At 36.5% G+C, this 15204-nt stretch overlaps 1 protein-coding gene and 1 non-coding gene across 2 annotated transcripts; both read left to right on the forward strand.

Annotated features, from left to right (window-relative positions):
* Positions 1–4585: 4585 nt before the first annotated feature.
* LOC103432846 (serine/threonine-protein kinase SAPK3-like) lies at positions 4586–7762 on the forward strand. The gene is given in 9 exon segments (NM_001319253.1): positions 4586–4708; positions 5769–5843; positions 6102–6203; positions 6329–6382; positions 6494–6586; positions 6755–6847; positions 7035–7139; positions 7247–7345; positions 7484–7762. Coding segments are annotated over 9 exon segments (1023 nt in total).
* Positions 7763–8485: 723 nt separating this feature from the next.
* TRNAG-UCC (transfer RNA glycine (anticodon UCC)) lies at positions 8486–8557 on the forward strand. Its single transcript has one exon. It is a non-coding gene; the product is annotated as a tRNA-Gly (tRNA).
* The last annotated feature ends 6647 nt before the right edge of the window (positions 8558–15204 follow it).

Consider the following 15204-nt stretch of genomic DNA (forward strand, 5'->3'; position numbering starts at 1 on the left):
TGATATTTTTCTTTAATTGTAACTGGAGGATTTTAGTGACAGACTCAGCGGGCCAACTCCGATTACGTATTTATTCCTCTTGCACTTATTTGCCTTTCTTCTTACTCTAATTCTGGTTTCACTGCACACACAAATATTCAAAAACTTATGTCTTGTTCATATGAGAGATTAATTCTTGGTCATGAGAGTTTTCTATCAATATTCATGAATAAAGGCCATCTCCGATGAAGTGCTTTTAACTCAAAATTCAACTCCAACGGCAAAAATATTCTCCTAAAAAAATTATGTGCCAATTCCTAAAGGGCTTACCAAATGTAGCCCTCTTTGTACTTTGTAGGAACGGGCTAACACTGCGCCTGGGTCTACCACGTGCAAATTTGCTGGCGATACATCAAATATCAGGCACCTGCAACAACTAAGCCACATAATGCAAAACATGCTGGAAATCGGAGGGCCAAGACCAAGTGGCTGCAAATGAAGCAATTTGTAAAAATACCATAGTTATTCTCAATATACTAAAAGGTAATAAATATGAAGGGGTTAAACTGAAACCCCTCCATCATTGGACATGAAAAATTATAGGAAAATAGTTCAAAATGGGACAATTTATCTAATCTGGGGACATAAATAGGACAAACCGGCAATGCATCAGTCATGCACAAATCCGAAATTACTAAAATACCCACATATGAATACTAAAAATCATCAGCCCATTGCATCACTGCTCTCATTTGGAAGAGAGGGTGGTCGAGAGAGCTCTATGAGCTTTGGTTCTTGGGTTGAGCTCATATTTCTGATTTTTGATTTTGAAAAGAGGGAAGTCCAAAGAGAGGCAAGAAGAGTGAGCTGGGTTTTGGGTTGACCTCATACCTTTGATTTCGAACAAGGAGATGCGCGAGAGAGATGAGAAGAAAGAGTTGGGTTTTGTACCATGTTTTTTGTTTTGGCCAAAAAGTTCCATTTTTTCCAGCGACTAAAGCTTCGGTATGCATAGTAAGGTAGGGTGTTTAGTTCTAAGTTCCTTCATCAATGATTTATGGAATAAATAGGTTGTTTTGTAAGATGAATTAATACTTAGAAGTTAAATTAGGGTTTGTGTTTCATGTTGAGGTGTATCGGTTGTGGAATAAATTTTGAGTTTTGATGTGCTAGAAAACTGAGATGGAACAATTTCTCGTTCAAGTGTCCAATTGCAGAAATTTGAGAAATTTTTTCCGTAATGTGCATAGCTACATCTTGATATGAGAAGCAGAAATGTTCACTAGTTATGATGCATGCATGTTGTGCCCCATAATTTAGCGAGTATGACCACAACCTAGTTGGTCTTGGCGAAAAACAAAATAATAATAATAAAGAAGCTTAGAGAACGTTAAGGATCATGAGTGTCCATTAAATAACGACAACAAGTATCATGTTTTCCACGTGTACAGTTAAGTGGTGGTTGATATACGTAACAAGACTTTTCAAATTGTCACTGTAATCTTATATACGTAACAATTATGTTTTAATTGTATCCATTATACCAATATGTTGCCTTTAAAGTTTCTCCTGCTCTGTGCATATCATGTGCATGTACTGTATATATTATATGCATGTCATGTGCATATAGTGTATATGGTGCGTATTTACATCTTTGATACTCTTCACAATAACGTAGTTTACTACTTTTTTTCTTGATTCAAAGGCAAGGCCTGCAAATCCCAAAAAAAAAAAAACGAACGAGTTTGTGAAACAATTCCATTTGATTCAATTGGGTTCTTTTGTGCCCATTCAAACTGCAATTTTCAAATCCTTGAAATATTTGAAGCCAATCAATTTTGATACCAAATTCAAATTAATGAATCTTCAATTCGTCATATAAAGTTTAGGGTCATTTATCTGATTGCGTCATTTTTTCTGATTTCGAAGAGAAAGCTGTGAGCTATGAGTTTTTGGGTTGAGCTCAGATATAGAAGTGTAAGATGTGCATGTCGTATACATATAGTGTATGAGCGAGCTTAATACGAAAAGAGCGAACGACTACGCAAAACAATTTCGTCCATATCCATCTCTCTTCTTTCCACTCTGATTTCTCTCTTTTCCCTCAAATTTATCTATTCTCCTAAAGGAAACTGACCTTTAATACGTTTTTTCACTTAATTGCAGCAAAAGCCAAACCCTATTTTAGTGCTTGTAAATTTGGATCGAGAGAGAGAGAGAGCAGAGGGAGGGATTAGATAGAAGAAAAGAAAACCCACATATAAATCAGAGAAATGATAAAAAATAAAAAACGAAGGATTTGGGTCTCCTCCAAGAAACACCAAACCAATTACTTCAACTCTAAAAATCCATCAATCAAAAAGCAGAATTAAGCAAACCCAGTTCACAAAACATACAAATGAAAAGGTAAAAATCGAAGAAGATGGGTGGGTTAGAGAGAGAGCTATTGTGCATATTCGAAATGTAGAGAGAGGAGAGAGAGAGAAAAAAAGAAGAAGAAAGAAAGAGAGATAGCTTGGATGAAGAAGATGGGTGGGTTAGAGAGAAACCTCTTGGATGAAGAAGATGGGGGTTAGAGTTCTTAGAATTGGAATTGGGCGAGAGAGATTTTCTCCTTCTCTCCTCTCTGTTTCTCTCTCTACAAAATGAGAAATGAATACTGGAACTTCTGGATAACTCATTTATATGGGAGGACAATTTGATCATTTTTCGGTGTAGGAAAAATCCTATTTCTGTCCAATTGTTGTGCATGGCGTGTGCATGCTGTGTACATATTCAAAATGTCCTGCTCCTGACCCAAGATTAAGAAGTTGTCCAATTTTGAAGTATTTCCCAAAATTATAACCTTGCACTATTTATGACTCCCCAAAGTGGGACTCTTTATGTACTCTTTGTCATCTCACAGTTTAACGTTAATTCTCGTACAAATATTATCTAATATTATGTCAAAAATATGAGGTAACAGATAGTCTATAAAGCGTCTAACTTTTAAGGATATATCTTTATTTAAGGATGGTGGCTAAATACAGCCAAACAATTAGAATGGCCTAATAAGATTAGATGGTACTTTATCACATGGAATCTAATATTATTTTTAATTAAACGTATGTAGTTAACGACCGGCCTATTGGTTCGAGACCCAAAGGCCATTTTGCCCAAACAATTTGTAGGGACGGTGAGACTACTGTGGTCCATGGCCATGGCAAGGAGGGAAAATGCCAAACTTGGGGATTATATATTTAAAACAAAATGTATGAAGAAGAAAAAACTCAGTCTACGAGTCGCAATTTTACTTACCGTTTTGTACTTCTCTCGTAATATTTTTCATCTTGCAAATTTACTTTCCATTTTGTATCTGAATTTAAAAGTGTAATACTAGAGAGATTAATTTTGTAAATAAAATTTGTAAATTAGATAATATGTGATCAATAAAAATTGAACACCTTTATCAACATGCCCTTTAAAGAAAGGGATTCCCATTTTTCAAAAAAAATGGGATACCTTATTGACCGTTAGATCTGGTTTTAATGAATGAGATTAAATCATAAATCACAGAATCTCAAGTACATAATTTCATTAAAATCAGATTTAACGGTCAATAGAGTGTACCTATTTAAAAAAAACAAATGAGAATCATTTCCCTTAAAGGTTTTCCCTCTATCAATATTTAAATAATTATTCAATCATCAAATTTCACATCATTTAATTTATTAAATTTTATTTACAAATTTAATTCTTTTAATATTATTTTATAAACATTTTCGCTTTTCGCTGCTAATAAAATCGAATCTTTAATTAAACGGTTCGTAAAATCCAAGCTCACCACAAAACAAATGGCAGAAGCAGCAGCAGAGTATTCCAAAAGTCCCGACGTCGGCATACGTGACAATGTCCAAACAGCCCCTCATGATTGGATAATATTCTTCACAAACCTCGAACCTTCCTTCTATGGTAGGACCCACGGCGGCGTACGTTAGCCCCTTCGGACACTGAAATGAAAAAGACATGAAGTTGAAGAACCTCGGATTAAACCTACGCACCCCCTCGGGAGCCAAGAACAAGGTACAAAAAAAAACGGATGACGTTCTCCCAAAAAAAATAAAAACAAAAAACAAAAAAATAAAGGGACGACTGTTACAGTGTCAGAGTCAGCAGCAGTGTGTTTATTGTAGAATTATCATATGGTCCACTTGTAACACCGATATTATCTTTTAATTTAACTCGTAAATTACTACTGTATAATACTGTATAATATGTTTAAGTGTGAAGTTTTATTGTAAAAAATCTTGTAAAAATAAAGTAAAGTGAGATATTTAACCACTTCATTTTTCAAGATACGTCGATATTTTTGCGTTAGGAGCGACACTTTGAAGGGACCCCTTCTCTTGCAAGACGTGCCTTTTAATTTGGGTTTGTGATTTTGTAGGAGCAGCTCTTCTCTTTCCTCTCCATTTTCTGATCTGGGTGTCGTCTTCTTTCTTATCACCAACCAGATTTTTTTTTTTTTTTTTTTTTGATTTGGGTTTTTCCTTTTGCTTTTGGTATTTTTGTGTCTCTCTTTTTGGTGCTGGGGATATTTTGTGCTTGATTCGTTGGAGGGTTTGGGATGGAGGAGAGGTATGAAGCAATGAAGGATCTTGGTTCTGGGAATTTTGGGGTGGCGAGGCTGGTCAGGGATAAGAAGACAAAGGAGCTTGTGGCTGTCAAATACATTGAGAGGGGAAAAAAGGTCATTGCTTTTCTCTTTTGCTTTCCCTTTTTACTTCCTTTATTTATCGCTTGTTGTTTAGAAATGTATGAAATTTTTGGAAGTGTTAGCGCTAAGAGTTGTGGAGGTTGTAATTTATTTTAATTTTTAGATGATTTGAGAGAAAAAAGTCACTGGTTTTTTGGTTTGGAATTCTGTGTTTCCTTTCCCATTTAAAATGGTGGTAAGAGAGACGGTTCAGCTGCCCACTACTAATGAACATCGATATTGTCCCCAACTCAATCGCCGATAATATCCCCCGGGGACGGCTTCAACAAGGTCCCATGTAATTATTTGTTGTTATGCTTTGTAAATGTATGATGCTTCTTTCTAATTTCAGCCGCTGAATATATATTTTTCCGAGTTTATGAGAGAACTAGTTTTAGACTTTAGGGTTTAGAAGGCTGGCCATTTCTTCACTAGATACTTTTAGCTGGAAATGCAGATGTTGAGTCTCAAATATGCGAATGCCGTTCTTGAAGTTTGAGTTGTGTGAGTACTGTTTTGTTATTCTGATCCTTAAAATGTTCAAGTTCATACCTTAAGGCTGCATTTTTTTAGAGAGGACTAGCTTGGATAGGAGAACTTCCAAATTTTGTCTGAGTTAAGGGCAAAAGATGGAGTATTCGAAAATCCTGCTATATTTCTGTGAAGTCAATCACGCTTCTAAAATATTTTTAAGCAAAGATAGTGTACTACTTGAATAATTCCGGTTGAATTTTAGATGTTCAGTTACAGTTGGGTTGTGCCTAATAATTTTATCATACGGAGTTGTGCCCCTCAACTTGTTTTGGCACAGGATTGCGTGTTGTATCATTGTAACTTCTTAAGTGTATAACTGTATCCTTTTTTTTTTTCACTAGTTAAAGCTGGATATGCAAATTAGGCCTATAGATATTGCGTTTATTGTCTACAGCACATGTATTTTGGATAGCGATTAGTCATCTGATATCATTCCTAGCATTTTCTTCTCTTTACATACCTATCATGAATGTATATTTTAGCAGGGATATAAATTCTGTTTTGCCTCTCTGAGTTTCAGATTGATGAGAATGTTCAGAGGGAAATCATAAATCACAGATCGCTGAGGCATCCAAATATTGTCAGGTTCAAAGAGGTAACAATAACTTTGTATTGATTCGATTGTGTGTTTACATGCATTTCCGGGGGTGCATGTGTCCGTATTTTCTTTTTCGCCTTTTTACTTTTTTTCCCTTCTCAGCGTGTCATTGAATTGTACAATTTTCGGTTACCATCATGTAAAGATAAGCAAGTGTAAGATGATAATCATCAGTCAAACTGAAAGTGACCACAAAGAGCTAGGATAAGGCAGTCTTGCATTGTACATTAACAACAGAATCATTTTTGGCTGCAGCTCTTGTTGACTCCAAGTCATTTAGCAATTGTCATGGAATACGCAGCTGGCGGTGAACTTTTTGAGAGGATATGCACTGCTGGTAGATTTAGTGAAGACGAGGTTAGCTTGTTTAGTTTATTTGGCACGTTTGATTCAAATTCCTTTATTTTAGGCGCATATCAAAATTATATGTAAGTGTTAGTTTTCCTGACTGATTGTTTAACGGTAATTCACCTTCATGACAGGCAAGGTTTTTCTTCCAACAGCTGATATCTGGAGTCGGTTACTGTCATGCCATGGTATATTTATATTTGACAAACACGGAAAGACATGCACATACATAACCAACTGTTTCTTGTGAAGAATTAGTATAATTTCTCTAATTACATTTGGCTGTAATTTTACCGCAGGAAATTTGTCACAGGGATCTGAAACTGGAAAACACACTTTTGGATGGAAGTGCTTCACCACGTCTTAAAATATGCGACTTTGGATACTCCAAGGTTATTATGAATTTCTTGTTGAATAAAACTTTGTTTAGGTCAGTTTGGTACGCAGATTATTCTGGGTGCTCTGTAGTCTTTTTTACCCATTTGTTTGTTAAAGAAATTTTTGGGTTAGCATCTACTTGCCTGATGTATCTGTTAATATGTTTATTTACTACCTTGCAGTCTGCTATTTTACACTCACAGCCAAAGTCAACTGTTGGAACGCCTGCATACATTGCTCCGGAGGTTCTATCACGGAAGGAATATGACGGAAAGGTATCTAGTTTCTATATTGTTTCCGCAACCAGCCTCAAAATTTAAATCATATTGTGGGATTTTACTATATGTTGGACATGGTAGTTCTGACCACGTAGTAGCTTACACATAATATCATCAAAACTGATACAAGCCAATCGTACTATGTATCATATTATTTAATTTCTAAGTTGGTACAACTTGGTAGATTGCAGATGTTTGGTCATGCGGTGTGACGCTGTATGTGATGTTGGTAGGAGCATATCCTTTTGAGGATCCTGAAGAACCTAGAAACTTTCGTAAGACCATTGAGGTGAGCTTGACCTTCATACACACACACACATGGTAGTTGTACATTGTGATTCCAAAGAGTTATGGTTTTTCATTCCAACAATTAATTCATTGCAACTTCTGAAACAGAGAATTATGAGTGTCCAGTACACCATTCCCGACTATGTACGTGTTTCTGCAGACTGCAAGCACCTTCTTTCTCGTGTTTTTGTTGCCAACCCTTCTAAGGTAATATCAGATCCCATGTTTTCTTCATGAGTTTCTATTGTTTCATTTTTGTTCACTTGAGGCACAAGAACAATGTATGGACTGTGAAGATAAACGAACAAAACAGCACTGACAATCCTGGTCATAACGTCATTGTAGAGGATTAGTCTTCCTGAGATAAAAGAGCACCCTTGGTTTCTGAAAAATCTGCCGAAAGAGCTAATTGAGGTTGAGAGAACAAACTATGCGTCAGTGGAGCGTGACCAGCCTAAACAGAGCATTGAAGAAATAAATAAGATCATACACGAGGCAAGGACACCAGGGGAAGGGTCCAAAGCAGGTGGTAAAGCTGTTGCTGGGCCGTCCGATTCTGATGATCTAGAGGCTGATTTGGACTCCGAAGTTGATTGCAGTGGTGACTTTTCTGGCCATCCGTGAGCATGATATCGGAAGGATTTGTTCTTTTAGAGTTTGTTTACCCACAAAAAATACTTTCTTTGGACATTTATGGTGTTGAATCAACACTGTTTACCCACAAAAAACACTGTTGATGATATTGTATAGCAGACTATACGCTATACATATTTGTACAAAAAATTTGAACAAATTGAAGTGGGGATTGAGTTATTTCCATTGTATGTAGATTGTATTTGAACATGTTTGGATCCTCGATGCCATTTTTTGATATTTTTGTAGAACGTACATGCACAAGTCTTCGACAGCATGATCTGCATAATTTAACGTATCTAGTATTTGACAAAATTTTCATACGCGTTATCTTTACGGATCATGTCGTGTCAGACTTGATAATGGTTTTTTAACGGGTAATCTGATAATGACTCAAAACCTGTTATTTTTGTGGCGGGTTAATAGGTCATTCAATCAGTAGGAAGATCTAAAATAAGCGTTCAATCAAGGTGTAGGCTTTCCTATCACAACTTTTAAGGAGTCAAAACAGGAAGATCGTTGAATGAAATTTGAAAGGTTCGGATCACTTGATCCGGTAGCCTTGGTGCATCTGACCTCAATTCTGGCCCTGTACTATGTAGGAGTCATCTTACCAAATATTTGTCTAGCTATGTGCTGCTGACGTTTAAGGGTTCGAGAGCTGTGCCAAATGAGGTCATGTTAAAAAACAAAAACAGAGAACTTTTAGCAATAGCGTTTGTAGTCCAACGGTTAGGATAATTGCCTTCCAAGCAATAGACCCGGGTTCGACTCCCGGCAAACGCATACGATATTATTTTAAAATTTAATTTTACTTTTGGTACCTAAAGTCTTATGTTCGATTTCCCAATCCCACAATGTTATTTGTAAGTATCTACAAAGAAAAATACACTAGATTAAAGTCTTTCCAATTAGTTAGCTAATTGACTGATTAGAAATGTTAAAAATACTGACTAGTTAGAAATTAGGGAGCTTTAATGAAAAAGGGTTTAGACAAAGTTTAATTTAACCAAAAATCACCCTATACTATTATTTAATCAAAAGGACTTCATATTTAATCATAAGGACAAAACTAATATATTTCAGGTCCACAACCATTAAACCCACATGAGATGAATTAAAAGCCCAAAACGAAATAATTTTTTTTCCAGCCTCTGCCCCTAACAGAAATCCCATTTTGTCAGCCAATATGTTAGCATTAAACTTCTTTTTATTTACAAGTATGCCTCTACCTCATTAATCCACCAAACAGAGATTAATAGGTTTGTTATTCAAAAGGTGCCTACCTCCTCCAACAAACGAGCTTCCTCTCACCTTGCGATTTCTTCCAACTTCAGTCGGTTGAAATGAGATAGTGATTTGGAAGAAAGATTGGGCGGCCGAAGAAATTATGTTGGAGGATCAGGTGGCGAACCTTGTGCAGAGGTACTTGGGGAACTATGTGAGGGGGTTCAACAAGGAGCCCTCGAGATCAATGTCTGGCAAGGTGATGTGGAGTTAAAGGGCACTCAATGCACTAAAATTACCAACGAAGGTTAAGGCAAGATTTCTTGGATCAGTGAAACTTAAAGTGCGAGACTCACATCAATGTTTATAATTATGTTTTTATTTTTTTATTTTTTTGGAAACTAGTTTATGATTATGTTTGGTCTGAATTAGTGTGAGTTATTTAGGTTCAGTTTCAAAAACAGTGTGGGTTCTTTTGCTGTAGTTTCAGAAATAGTGTGTTATTTTGGTTTAATTTCATAAATAGTACATGTTATTTTAGTTCAGTTTCATAAATAGTGCGGGTTATTCTGGTTTAGTTTCAGAAATAATGTTAGTTATTTTGCTTAGTTTCAGAAATAGTGTGTTATTTTGGTTCAATTTCAGAAATATTACAGGTTGTTTTGGTTCAGTTTCATAAATAATGTGTAATTTTGCGATAGTTCTAGAAAAAAAATGTGCACTATTTTGGTTCAATTTCAGAAATAGTGTATGTTATTTTGCTATATTTATATAAATAGTGTTTATTTTGTTCAATTCCAGAAATACTGTGAGTTATTTTGCTATCTTTCTATAAATAGTGTTAATTTTGTGTGGAGGAAACTGGCTTTTGGTTGGTGGAAGGTTAATTATGCTGGTGTATGGAGAGAAGAGACGGCGATTAGTGGCACGAGTTGGGTGATTAGAAACAGCAGTGGTTGGTTCCAATTGGGAGGAGGTCGTGGTGGAGTGAGGGCAGCCTCCAGTTTAGCCATCAAATCTATGGCGGTGAGGGAGGCCTTATAGGCCTACGTTGAGAAGGGAGCAAGTAATTGTGGAGTTTGACTCCCTTAACCTCATCTTCCGACTCCTTAACCTCATCTTTGTGCTAAATGGTAAAGAAATATATGATGCTGCCATTGAAAGTTTAATCTTCTAACTCTCTTAACCTCATCTTTTGACTCCTTAACCTCATCTTTGTGCTAAATGGTAAAGAAATATATGATGCTGCCATTGAAAGTTTAATCTGGCGAGGATTCTCATTCCAAAATTATAACCTTCATCCCCAATTATTAGTCTGTTATTACTATTTTAATTATTAATTTATTAATACAATAATCAGGCCTATAAATATATGTGCATCCACCACAAAATACCATATCAAAATCGTGTTGAAATGCTTATTGAAATAATAGAATCAAAGTAAGATTAATATAAATTTCATTTAAGTTATTTATAAAGAGTCAGTTTGAGATTGTTATGGCTTTAAAAAAGTTACTACTAGTCATTATTTCTTAAACGGAACACTAACTATTTTTGAAAATGAAAACGAGTATTACACTATTTTTGAAACTGAAACAAAACTACACTATTTATGAAACTGAACACGAGTATTACACTATTTTTGAAATTGACTATTTCTTAATTGAACGCGGGTAGTTCACTCTTTTTGAAACTGAACATGAATATTACACTATTTATGAAACTGAGCATGAGTACCACACACACTATTTATGAAACTGAACACATGTACCACACTATTTATGAAACTGACTGCGGGTACTATACTTCTGAAACGAAATAGGGGTATTATACTATTTATGAAACCGACTATTTATGAAACTGAACTCGAGTAATATACTATTTCTGAAACTGAATATTGGTACTATCAATATAAAATGTATGCACATAAAAATCAAAGTTTATATAACATGAATCTCCTCTCTTGGCAACTTCAATAAAAAACTTCAAACAACCAAAAACAAAAATTTCACAACCAAAACATTATAAGAGTCGATGAAACTATCTTGTAATTGGTGACACCACCTGATAAGTACATAATGGACAAATTGTATTATATAAACACATGATAATTTTATCTATCGCACCATTGTGACCTTTAAAATAATATATTTGTTGCACGTAATTTTCACTTACAAATAAAAAAAAATACTACTAAACGCAATGACATTAGCAAGACGAACCGAAGTTAACTGAAGGTCTAAACTCGAAATGATAAGAAATATCCAAACCAAAGCTTCAAGAATAATATTTATTTGGTTAAAGTTTCACTCAAGCTTGACAGAATATATAAAATCAAGCAAATGCTTTGTCACACTAATGCATGTAAACTCAAAAATTCGATTTCGATAACTTGAAAGGCCGCAAATAGAGAGAAAAAAATAAAAAACAAAATGCAGAGCCATGCCGCACACAAAGAGCTCTTGGCAATTTTGAGATAGCAGTTCACGACCAAAGGCAAAGCTGATAAGGTTTTCTGAATTTTCAATTAATTTTGGTGGCCATAGGAAAGATTGATGAACTTTAGATATTGATGGTGGACTGACATATATAAGAGAAATAATAATAATCACTAAAACAAGCTGTGCTCTTAAACCTAACGAGGTCTTTTCGAAACGTGGTTCTAGTTCATCCATGGATCCGTCCACCCGTCCATATAGCAATATAGCATCCTGCGGGATCTGAAATACAACGCCATCATCGACAGGTGAAAGCTTGTGGATATCAGGAAATTGAGTTTGATCTTGAGGTTGCCGAAGATGGTGGATGCGAGCACTTCGGAAGACATGGATGGCTTTTGTGGTTGTAGGGACGGTGGGTTTATGAGGTATTGAGATGACGTCATGTCGGACATGGAGGAGGAGGAGGAGTGCAGGCAGGGAGAGAGGAGACGATCTCTAGATGAGAAGAACACCCGTGATGGAAACGGAGAACATAAACGGCCAATACTGACGGTAGGGTAAAATTGGAAGCTCAATAAATTATTTGTTTGGGTTAGTCTTTATTGGGCTGATTTGATATTGTGTTTTGTCCTAACCATTAAATAAAGTTATTTCATGGTTTTTGATTAAAAATCAAAGTATTAAAACCCTTTTCATTAGTTTTCCTTAGAAATTATTGTAAAATCGTATTAAGATTACAGTTAAATATATATATATATATATATATTTTTTTTTAATTTTTATTTTATACGATGTATATTTACACTATAGATGAGAGAATAAATTGGTTGTGAGCTCGTCATCAACGATATTCGAATCCAAAATATTTTACTTACAAGTAAAATTGAATTATACTAGACCATACTATTAAATCATGACAATACATAATTTTTAGTTATGACCATTAGATTAGATCTCAAGAGTCACGACTAAATCCTAAACCCTAATCTAGGTACTTACAGGTTATGTAGTGGTGGCGTAGTACTAAGGGCTGATTTGGTATTGCTGTGCTTTGAAAAAAAACTGCTGTGAGAATAAGCGGCTGTGCTGTGAGAATAAGCAGCTGTGAAATAAATCAGCAGAGCGTTTGGTAAACTTTTTTGTAAAAGTGCTTTTGGAAAAAAAAGCAGTCTGATAGTGGGTCTTTTCATTAAAGGAGCACTGTAGCTCCGTGTGCTTTGAAAAAAAGCCAGTTTTCCAAAGTTGCAAATAGCAGCTTCAACTTTTTCTTTTGATTTCAGCTTATTCTCACAGCAGCTTCCAAAATAAGCCATTTTTTTTCAGTTTACCAAACACCTAAAACCCTCACAGCTTTTTTTCACAGGTACTTTTTTTTTAAGCACCTCATTCCCAAACTAGGTCTAAGTTTCTCCATATGATTTGTGCCACATGCCTTTCATGATACAAAACTAAAGGTTAAGCTCCTTTGGTCCTCCATTTGCACTGGTTCAAGGAACACTAGAAGCCCAATTGCCAAGGAGCCACATGCAAGAAGATTCAGCCTGAAGTTTGCCCAACAATAGGAAGGGGTTCGGTTACTTCGGTAGCGTGGATTGGTTCTGGTCCAGGAGTTTTTATAAGCCTTGCGAATCACTCAGTGTGGAAAAAAGACCATTGTGTTCGCTTCTGTTCTTCCAGAAGACATGAGCATCACCAAGAAAATTGCTCAACTTCCGGCCACTCCAGATGTTTGGAACAAACGGTATCAATGTGACTGTCTTGGAAAAGCCTTTTCCCTTGTTTCTGCGAAGAACTAAGACGAGTAATGGAGATCTCACTGCAAACATGAAATCAAATTAAAAGAGTCTATACAATACCGGTATGTAACACGATGAAATGAGTCCCTTCCAACGTGGTTTTCTCTTCTTATTCTGAGTTAAATATCCTGATTCCAATCGTAGGAACCCAACTCATTCACTTAAAGCGGATGACTTCGCAGGACCAATTAGACAAAGAGGAGGGATGAGCGTTCTCTCCAACCAAGACAGTGAGGGAATGGGCGGGAATATCCGAAATGAGTATTAGGTTGGACCTTATGACATCAAATATCAAGCTGCAAGGGAACATTTGTCCAAGTTAGATCATTTGATCATGGCAATGTTGAGCAGCTGGTTTTCGTTTATGTTGCTGTTTACTTTTCTTGCCTTCTCTCTTATTTTGTCAAAATTTATAAGTATTGCTTTTTCACTTTGTTGATGCACAAAACTGGAGGTCTTGGAACAACGTAAATCCGACTGTGAATCTGCAAGTAATGTAAATAACACAAGATGTATCGTGGTTCACCCCAAGGTTTGGGCTACGTCCACACTGATTATGTATTTATCTGAGGGAGAGAGAGCTCTGAGAGTGAGAGCTTTGATGGGGGGTGAGAGGGCCTAGGAATTGGCCTCCCTTAATTGTGAGGGTGAGGAGTCCCTTTATAGAGTAAGGGCTCCTCACTTATTACATCTTTGCCCTTTCCTTTATTACATAATTACATTTAAGTTCCTCGAGTATTTGTACGAGATCTGAATATGGAGGCCCTAAGTATGGTATAAACAGTAGTCCCCCAAGTCTTTAGTCAAGAGAGTCTTTTGGCTGGAGACTTGAAATTCAGTCCATGTGTGGGCCGAAGTAACTGTATGTCGTCTAGGACTGATACTCAATATGAGGCGGTGCCCAATTCGAAATGATGCTCAACCAGAAGTAGCACATGTTGTGAGGTTGCTCTGCTTGTGGCTTTATGTTGCCTTGGTTGGCTCGGCTTGTGGCGTTGGAGGTGAGGGAGTCCCTTTTATAGAATAAGGGCTCGCTCCTCAATACATAAATGATGGGTTAGGAGTGATGCTCGCTACGAGGCGGTTGCTTAGCTGACGGCGATGCTCTCTAACGAAGGTGAGGGAGTCATTTTTATAAAATAAGGGCTCCCTCCTCAGTACATGAATAATGGGCTAAGTCCCCTAAGTATTTTTCATGAGGCCCAATTAAGGCCCAATATATGGTACATAATGTAGTCCCCCAAGTCTTCGGTCAATAGAGTCTGTTGGCTGGAGACTTCAAATTGAATCCATGTATGGGCTGAAGTGGCGGTTGTTCAGAGGCGGTATTTGTATACCTTGCACTGAAGCTTTGTAGGTGAAGCTTTGCAAGTGAAGCTTTTGAAGCTAGAGCTCTGTAAATGAAGCTTTCGAAGCTGGAGCTTTTGTAAATGAAGCTTTTGAAGCTAGAGCTTTGTAAATGAAGCTTTTGAAGTTGATTGACATGAGTGATGCTCATGAATGTTTATGTTAATTGACATGAGTGATGTTCATGGATGTTGTCATGAGTGATGCTTATGAATGTTAACATGAGTGATGCTCATGAATGTTGACATGAATGATGGTCATGAATGTTTATGTATGATTGTCATGAGTGATGCTTATGAATGTTTATGTATGAATGACATGAGTAATGCTCATGTATAATTTGGAGTACTGGGTGTACTTTTGATCACCTGGTTGGTGGCATGAAGGAGAGTACGGGTTGTACATTTCATCACCTGGTTGGTGGCATGAATGGCTAGTTGTGATATTAGAGTACGAGTTATACATTTCATCACCTGGTTGGTCGTAATAGCGGTAGTTTGCCGAATAATTGTGGAGTACTGAGCGTACTTTTGATCACCTGGTTGATGATAATAGAGGGCCTGGCTCTTTTGGGCATATGGGCCTTCGCCCTCCACATGACATTGCAGCCCATTATTTTTGG

This window comes from Malus domestica, chromosome 04 (assembly GCF_042453785.1).
Source record: "Malus domestica chromosome 04, GDT2T_hap1".
NCBI lineage: Eukaryota > Viridiplantae > Streptophyta > Magnoliopsida > Rosales > Rosaceae > Malus > Malus domestica.